A 9,261-nucleotide genomic window follows, 5' to 3' on the forward strand; every position below is an offset into this window, starting at 1 on the left:
GAAACTCGTGAGCCTGGGCTTCCTGTGTGCTGACCCTCGGCAACCCTCATCTCCATATCTCCCAAAGTGGTAAATATTATCATGGGGAAGGTGGAGGTGTTTGTAATCACTCTAACTGGAGAAAAGCGAGTGTTTTATCCAGGCGAGGTACTAAATGGCTCGGTTTATCTCAAACTCAACAAGGAACTAAAAACTCGGGGTATCCGACTTGAGTTTCACGGCGAAGCAAACGTTCGCTGGTCCGAATCTTCTGGGAGCGGAAACAACAGACGTACTCGGACATACAGAAATCAGGAGGTTTATATCAATACTGTAGCTACTCTTTATGGCAAAGGTAATGTATTATGTTATTTTTACTGTTGATTGGTACTGTCTAATGCTATTGGTACAGTTGATAGCAAAAACATACAGGGGTCAGTGTTTGTTTCCTCGTCCACTAAAATGTTGCTTCCGTGAATTCGGTGTAGTGTACTCTATCTTTTACGAACATTTTCGAGTGTTAAGTTAAGTATTATATCTTGGTATCTGATCGCACAGTACTCGCTTCGATTAGATAAACCAGCAAACTTACCGTCCAGTTGCCATTGATTATTCCTTATTCAATCTTTAGTTTCTTGTCTCGACACCTGTAAGTGTCTAATAAGGTGCACCTCAAGTGGAAAACCCGGTGTGCGGTGAATTGAATTTTGGTTAAACCGAGCTGTGATCGTGTGATTACGTTCACAATCTATAGATTTCTGATCTTAAAGGCATTAGTATTTCAAATTATAAGTTGTAATACAATTAATACAGGTTGAAAATTGGACATGGAAAATGCATCCTTTACAAACTTGGTCAGCCCAAATTAACCCTATTCAGACTTGGAGGGAGGGGGGGGGGGGGCATAAAAAGTGCTATAACTTCTGAACTAAGGGAGAGCTCTGTCACTTTTCCTTAAATTTATCCCAGATATACCATTGTTATGTTGATGTAATGCTCCAGATCATATTTTGGTCCTGCTTTTTCAAATTGGAGCACATCATTGGGCTAGTTTGATATTTTGGGAGCAAGGGTGGGTAATTTTTCTCTCTCAATTCACAGGCAAGTATAGACACCAAATTTACTAGATGGTACTTTTAAAGCACACCTGTTATTATACATATGCCTCACTCAATAGTATGAGTAGTTTTATGTGCATTTCGACCCCTTTCTCTGTTATTATACATATGTTTTTAAAGAGGGCAGTAGACTGGTATAACTAATGGATTGAATGTGTGTCTGCAATTTGTTTGGGCCCATGTGCTGTGACATACCTGACAAGAAACATAGATTTTTCTGCCATAAAGCACCCCTTACAATATGATAGAAATACTGTATATGTATAGTCTTGAATTTTATGCCATGTCATATCATAACACTGATTGGGGCAAGAAAGGTAAGGAGCAGTATCACTAGGTTGGGAGAAGCAGATGAGGCTGATTGTCCTTTCTGAATTTTAAATACTATCCCTTCATATTATTGTTTCCTTTGTTCATTATGATGTCATAATGCATTCTAATAAACCCAACAAGGATAAGGGCAATTCTTTAGCCCCACCGCCCCCTGTCATTTTAAAAGCCATAGCAAAACAGAAATAAGAATAATCGTTCACTTAATGTAGTTAACAAACCCCCCACCCCAAGCCTGCCTAAAACCTTGTCTATGTCAAAGTCCATTTTCTTTCAAATGCTTCCAAGTCTACATAGAACGAACAACATATTATTTTCTTAATTCCAGATCCGGGTCAAGGTGGGGATAACCCAGTCCACCCTCCTGGTGAATATTCATACCCCTTCTCATTCATCATACCTCAACAAAATCTGCCGACATCTTTTGAAGGCAATTTTGGACACGTCCGGTATTGGCTCAAAGCGATTATAGACCGTCCATGGAGGTTTGATGTTACAACAAAGGCGGCATTCTCCATGATTGAATTTGTTGACATCAATACAGTTATGCTTATGGTAAGTCAGTACTTTACTGTCACTAGGTGCTGAAAGCAATAATATAGGTACAGTAAGTGGCTCTTTATTATGCCTCCCCCACAGTATTTTTAACCAAGAGGTTTATTTGAGGGGTCTGTTGCTGTAATTTGCTCTTAAGTAGGTAAGGTGTGGTATCCCTAGACTGTATCTAGGGGTTCTGGGAGTTTAGAAGAGCTCTCTCAGGGTTAAAACTCTGTTTATGAACCTAACTCTTACAGTGAGAGCTCCATTTAACAGACCTCTGAGTTATAACAAACTTTAAAAAAAACAGGTCCAGATACTCAGCACCTCGATATTCTAGGATTATATTTCAATAACATATAAGAAATGAGATGAAAAATAACTATTTTTAAAATCATTCTCCATGATTGAATTTGTTGACATCAATACAGTTATGCTTATGGTAGTTCAGACCTTTCTGCCACTAGGGGCTAAAAAAATAACTTTTTTTTGTTTTATTGTTTTGCAGAATCCTTTGCAGACAGAAGAAACTAGAAACCTTGGTTGCCTGTGTTGTGTGTCAGGGCCATTATCTTTGGTGGGACACACAGACCGTGGGGGTTATTGCCCTGGGGAATCTATAAGTGTTTCAGTCTACATAAATAATAGGACCAGTACTAACCTTCCTGGTATTGACTTAGTGCTGCGTCAAATAACAGTATACATCGCATCATGTGGTAAGTCAAGTGCACACACCCATTTCTCAAAACACCTGAAGAATTTATATTCTTGACCATCTTGATGGGCTGTTGTGATACTGTATCATCAATATTGTATATTGCTATAGCCTCCTCCGCTGGTCTTTCTTCTCATTGGAAAGAAAAAGCAGGTAGTGAGTGAACTCCACTCACTGGTTTTCCACGCACTTAAAGTGTGTGAATCGCAAAACCCACTCAGGGAAATGTTAAAATACTTTCATTGTAATGTAGGCTTTATTTTTATCATCACATGTTAATCTTATTTTATCAACCATTTTCCGTTGAACATCTATTTTATTTCAAAGTTGTCATAATTAATTTTGGTTACTTCTGGTTTGTTGATACTGTTGCAAAATAGTTTTTTTGAAAAATAATTCACATAAAATGAAAAAAACGCTTTTAAAGCAAGTTTATCATTATACATGCATGCAAAATTGTATAAAGATCATGAAAATGCTTGTGTTTGATAATTTAATGGGTTGCCATATTTCAGGGTATTTTAATTGCTAAGTAATTGTACCCCAAAGGTCATAACATCTTGTGGGTCAGTCAAATTCACATTATTTGTTTTTAGATAATGACCTAAACAAAAAATCATCACTCAAGGTCTAACATGAACGTAACCTTAAAATAACAAGCATCTGTTTTTTTTTTTTTAAATTCCTTTCATCTTGGAAAACATTTGATATGTTTACAGGGAAACAGCGGCGACGCACAAATGAGATCCTACGACACAATCACCCCGGTGTCCGTCCTCATAGTGAGCAACACCTCCCTGGCCTTTTGGTACAGATCCCTCCCCTCCCTCCCACCATGAGCAGCTGTAGGTGTATCCAAGTCACCTATGAGTTAGAGGTATAGTTAGAGGTGTAGATCTTCATAACATGGACACCATGAATGTCATGGACACAAGCCCAATTCAACAAACTTTCAGAACAACGACCCCTTGCCATGAAATCAGCTTTTATACAGAAATTTTAAAGGAAATGTATGGAAATATGATTTTTTGACATTGCGTCCTCTTCAGTTAGGTGCTTCCCTCCCTCTTAGATCCTTGAAACATTACATGACGGAAAAACATGACGTGACGCTTCCAATAAGTTAGCAACTTATAGCAAACAAAATATCAAGTGCGACTTTTTTTAAATTGATGCGACTTTTTGTAAAGCGTCATTGAAATTTGAGCTTTTTGTCCCTGAACTGATACACAGGGCAATGATGATCAAGGAAAAATTATCTTTAAAAGCCAAAATCTGGTTATGTGAACTTCGGCCTCAAGTTATTTGTTTTTTGAAAGTCCGTAATACAAGAAACCTCATGAAGAAACGTCATGTCTTGAAACAAAGTTCCCTTGCAGTACACTCTTTTACATATTCAAAAAATGAGCTAAAAATAATGTAGTCTTTTTGTGTAATCACTTGTTCAACTCCACAGGTTGAAGTTGATGTATCTGGGTGTCATTTGAACAGCAATCTTAAGTTTCCTATTGTGCTGGGCTCGGTACCGTATCGTCCACCCATGCCACCTCCACAGGCATACTGGCAGCCGGCATCACAACCATCTGCCCCACCACTGATGAATGACCCAAATCAGGCCCCGCCTTACTACTCCCAGCAGGGGTCAGCATACCCACGTAAGTTTAACAATATCTTGCTGCTTGAAGTCTGGTTTCATTATAATATGCTTAGGACACCCAGTTGAGCTGTTATATGATGGATGTTCAGGCGTGTTAGATATGTTAAAGAGGACAAAATGTGTCCCAAATATGGAGTGTCCAACTTGTAGACTTTTGAACCCCCCACCCCTTAAAAAATGATAATAAGGCTTGCCGAATGGAAGCTTGGAAAATACTGTTGCTCCGGGAATTGGAATTTTTTAACCAAACTGGGGTTATCCCTAATAATCAGTAATACAGTTTACATCATTACTATCTCCTGCATTGTCTCCATCTCTGCCTTTGTATCGTGAATACCTGTTATATCTTGTGTACATCTTTGCAATTCTCCTGCATTGTCTCCATCTCTGCCTTTGTATCGTTAATACCTGTTATATCTTGTGTACATATTTGCAAATCTCCTGCATTGTCTCCATCTCTGCCTTTGTATCGTGAATACCTGTTATATCTTGTGTACATATTTGCAAATCTCCTGCATTATCTCATCTTCGGGTACGGGTGGCGGCAAGAGCCTTGTTCCAACTCGTACTCGCGCCTCGTTGCGCTGACTTCGACGCCCTGGTTCCCGAGGATGGCCATGTCTCTATCACCAGTCTAGTATCATGAACACCTGTTATATATAGCATTTTCAATAAACGTTGTCGGTGCCAAAGGGTAAAGACAAAAGACTAAAGAGACAAGCGTAGACCGGAAGGAATCACGGTTCTACTAAACAATCGATTTTCATTATCCTGCTGTCGAAAATTACTCTTGATTGAACAAAGAAGTAAAAAAAATATGATTAAATTTGATATGAGCTTGAGCATATTTACTTTTCTAAAGCGCCTTTAAGATTTATCAATTTACTGAAAGTGTGCATAATATCATGAACCTATTCATTTCCGGTTAGATGAACGTTCCCAATTTCTTCTGAAACAGGTCTGCGGCTGCGGTCCAATGACAAACGAGGAAATATTTTGATTAAATAATAATGTATTTTGTACTTCTCGCTTTCAGCCAGCTGTGAATCAAGTTTCTTGTTTACAAATTATCTGTTCTAATTAGTATGAAGTAGCAACATGCAAAGTTCTTTCACTCGTAAGCAGTTATGGCGCCAACAACAAATATAATAGTGAAAGTTCTTTCCCTTCAAAATAAGAAGAAAAGATTGCAAAATATTATCATTGCAAAAAGATCGATCCACAGGCTTTCCACCCAAGTCAGTGAAGGATTTCTAAGGACTAACGAATTCACACAAATAAACCTCTATGAGTTATGTTTTATGCTCTAATTCATGAAATGAACTTAGCTCGGATGTAAATTCATCCGTCTGTGGTGTTTTTTTCTGACAAATGATGTTAACAAATGATGCCAAATAATGTTGACAAATGATTTAATCAGTTTTTACTCAAACTGCTCCTTTCAGACTTCTTATTCTCTACAACACTGTTAGTTTCGGGAAGGACTTTGTTGAAGGATTTCTAAGGACATACGAATTCACACAAATAAACATCTATGAGTTATATCTTCATGCTCTAATTCATGAAATAAACTTAGCTGGGATGGGATCATTTCGGGTCCTGTACAGTATCAAAAAACGAACGAGCGAGTGCAGCGAACGAGTGAGTTTTTTTGATACAAAACAACGTTGTTTATTATATACATACTGAGAAATTTATAATATGCTTATTACATAACATTTTATTAGACTTGGCTGCAGAGGCTCCGAGGTTTGTGCTGTTCGACGGTTCAGTTGAAGACAGACAGAAACTTACATTGAAATGAAACTGTCTCGCTAATGTCACGCACGAGACTGTAGCTCATGTTACACGAGTAGTGCACTTTTTTATCTCTAAAATCTCGACATCTATGAAATAAATAAATTACTAGATGGAAAATGCTTGTACGATTTTTATGCACTCGTTCATGCGTTGGGACTGAAGCCATTCAAGTGCAATGAAAAAATATCGTTCGTCCAATCAGAACCGCGACTGACTTTTCTTTACGGTGAAAAAACATCAAAAATCGTTCGCGCCTCTGATTTGCTGAGACCAGTGAACGAACGAAAATTTACTGAATATGCTTCAGTGAATATTTCTCCGTATGTATATAATAAAAGTACATCCTTACTTATCTCTCACGTTGTCTCTTCCACCGCCTTTGTATTCTGAATGCCTGTGACTGCATATGAGTACATTCTTAAGAAGAGCCTGTTGTCTCTAGCCCCACTGCCCCGTACTATATTAGCGTAACCTTACAAAATCGTTACAAAATTCTTATCTAGCCCCGCCCTCGTATGCCGAGAGCGTGTTCGGCGGGGCCTCGATCAGAGATGACGGCGACCACCAAGATGGAGCAATGGGCGACATGAACTTCACTCCGTGTTATCCGTTTGTCAACAACTACCAGCCACCGCCACCAACAAACCAGGACTGGCCAGCCAGTAAATAGTTTCATTTTTATTTCGTCATTAGTCCGAGAGTTTTTGTCCCGCCAAGTTGCGTTAAAGTGAGAATCTCAGAAAATGTTTTTTTATAATGTTAAGCTGTAAATAGGTACTCTATGCTGCATAACTGAGAAATAGATGTTTGGCTTCAGCTAATTCGGTGACCAACTGATCAGTTGTATTGTTTATATTAAATTAGATTTAGTTTTATTTGCATTCATTACGCCCAAAGTGCAAACAGAGACACTGCTAAAATGTCATAGCAATGTAAAACAAAAACTTTTTGTTTCATTATTTTGATTAAAACCCAACCAGCGCTTAACACTATAACTAATAATAAATCCCGTGCAAACGGCGCATTCCAAAAACAACACCAATTTACTTCCGGAGGGCCGACTTAAACCTAACCGATAAGAGACAAAAGAATCTGTTAGAATCCGCGCTAATTATCAGCTAATTATCCTCAAAGAAACTTCCACTAGACAAACTGCTTTTACAATTTTGAAATATGTTTTGCGTTTCCGTTAAAATTATCGGGGATTGTTACGAATTCGACCGGAAGTATACTGTTGACATTGCCGATTTAAAGTTGTATGTTGTTCAACACATAACTTCAACCATGTGTTGATTTATTTCCTTGTTTCCCAACACCCCCCACGCATGTCTGACGGGGCTTTAGAGTGGACTTTAAACCTGGTTTCCATATAGTCGTAAGGGTCGTAACCGTCATCTAGATCCCCCCCCCTCCCCCCCTACACACACACACACCTCCCGCAGTGAACACACGACTCGCGGAGGTTATACGTAATGATCTTTTGTTTACGGGCCGCAGAATTCTAGAGGGTAGCCCCTGTGACTGCCGATGGTGATAGGTAATGATTTTTTGCAGACAAATGTTACGACTGTAATGACCAGGTTTACTCAAGCAATTCTTGAGTCGATTATCAATATGATATACTTTCCGTCCGAGTCATTCGAACTGTAATTTTACATTATATAGAAATTAAAAAAAAAAAACACGAATTCACACAGGAAGAGCCAGCCAGACAGGCAGCAATTACAGGCCTGTAACGGTAACATAAAATGTAATTAAAAAATGGTATACAGTAACACCTTATTTTATATTTAATGATGTTTCTGAATAAAAACTGAGCTGTGTCACTATATATGGTACAGATACAAATACAAAAAAGATGTATTTCAATATATTGAATAATAAAGATTGTGTGATAAGAATGATATCTCTTGGTCGAGTAACAGCGATTGTTTAATACTCGTTTTTTGCCCTGGAAGTTCTTTCAACTTTTTATTATTCAATTGATTGCTATTGCTTTTTTTGATATTTCCATATCTTCCCTTCGCGCGCTTTTCACTTGTCAAAGATTGTGTGATAAGAATGATGTTTCTTTGTCGAGTAACAGCCAGGGGCGTACGCAGGATTTTAACAAGTTGCTGTCAAAGCATTCAGATGCTGAATGAGGGCATGGCCCCTCATCCCGCATCCCCGTGAAGATTTCATAGCTCCCGCTTTGGGTTTGAAATTGGCGTCAATGCGTCAGAATATTACCCTCTGTCATCCTCGATCTAAAATAGGACTTCAGTCGTCGCTTGGCACTGAACGACATAACAATATGTTTGGAAGTCATCTATAGTCTACCATGATTAAGAAAATTATTGTTTTTATCCTCAAAATACATATGAAACTACGTACAAAAAAAATGAGTAAACATTTGATTTTTTCCCCCTCGTTATGCAAATAAGATCGCCAATTTTTTTGCAGTCCAGTGACTCTTAAAACTAGGTCGCGTACGCCCCTGACAGCGATTGTTTTTTACCCTCTTTTTGCCCTGGAAGTTGTTTCAACTTAATTCTTCAATTGATTGCTATCGCTTTAATTGATAATTCCATATCTTCCCTTTGCGCGCTCCTAATAATATATCATAGTTAAATGATATGAAAACCGGAATGCTAACTCTCTCTCTTCCTATATTTTTAATTCAATTTTTTTAATTTAAGGCGAATTAAACGTAAGAAGATCCATTCACAACAAGCGCGCGAACATTCCATTAGAACGCATTAGAATACTGAGGTAATAGGGATTCATGATGCAATCAAGCTTGCATGGTAATTACTTCTAAAGAAGGATGCCGGAGTGCGACCGGCTCAGAAGGGCACCGTAAAAGAAATGTAAAATGTGGCCATAATGTAGTCTTTTCTAGCCACTCGATCACCTAAACTTATGGCAGAAGAAACACTAGATCATGTTGAAGTCTCTTTTCAGGGCTTCTCTGCCATCGACCTCGCGGAAGCCCCGAGCACTGATGGATTCACCATTCATCCACGCTCGCGCTTGTTCCGAGCATGGGACTCTATCAGTGTGTTTCTCTGCTACCTGACATCTATTTTAGTAACGTACCAAGCTAGTTTCGACTCAAGTGTCCAAACTTTTATGGCTTTGGG

The 9,261-nt window shown here is 38.5% G+C and overlaps 2 protein-coding genes across 2 annotated transcripts in view; both read left to right on the forward strand.

Moving 5' to 3' along the window:
- The first annotated feature begins 28 nt into the window (after nucleotides 1-28).
- LOC116614570 (arrestin domain-containing protein 3) lies at nucleotides 29-8,037 on the forward strand. The gene is made up of 6 exons (XM_032375700.2): nucleotides 29-334; nucleotides 1,756-1,982; nucleotides 2,473-2,680; nucleotides 3,399-3,556; nucleotides 4,136-4,334; nucleotides 6,640-8,037. The coding sequence occupies exons 1-6, from the start codon at nucleotides 82-84 to the stop codon at nucleotides 6,804-6,806; spliced, it is 1,212 nt and encodes a 403-aa protein (XP_032231591.1). The 5' UTR covers nucleotides 29-81; the 3' UTR covers nucleotides 6,807-8,037.
- Nucleotides 8,038-8,903: 866 nt separating this feature from the next.
- LOC5507177 overlaps nucleotides 8,904-9,261 on the forward strand; it is a 60,706-nt gene continuing 60,348 nt past the window's right edge. Inside the window, exon 1 of the mRNA XM_032375697.2 lies at nucleotides 8,904-9,261. This exon is cut by the window's right edge and continues 263 nt beyond it. Coding sequence (XP_032231588.2) covers nucleotides 9,041-9,261 — 221 coding nt within the window. The 5' untranslated portion in view covers nucleotides 8,904-9,040.

This window comes from Nematostella vectensis, chromosome 3, assembly GCF_932526225.1.
Source record: "Nematostella vectensis chromosome 3, jaNemVect1.1, whole genome shotgun sequence".
NCBI classification, from domain to species: domain Eukaryota; kingdom Metazoa; phylum Cnidaria; class Anthozoa; order Actiniaria; family Edwardsiidae; genus Nematostella; species Nematostella vectensis.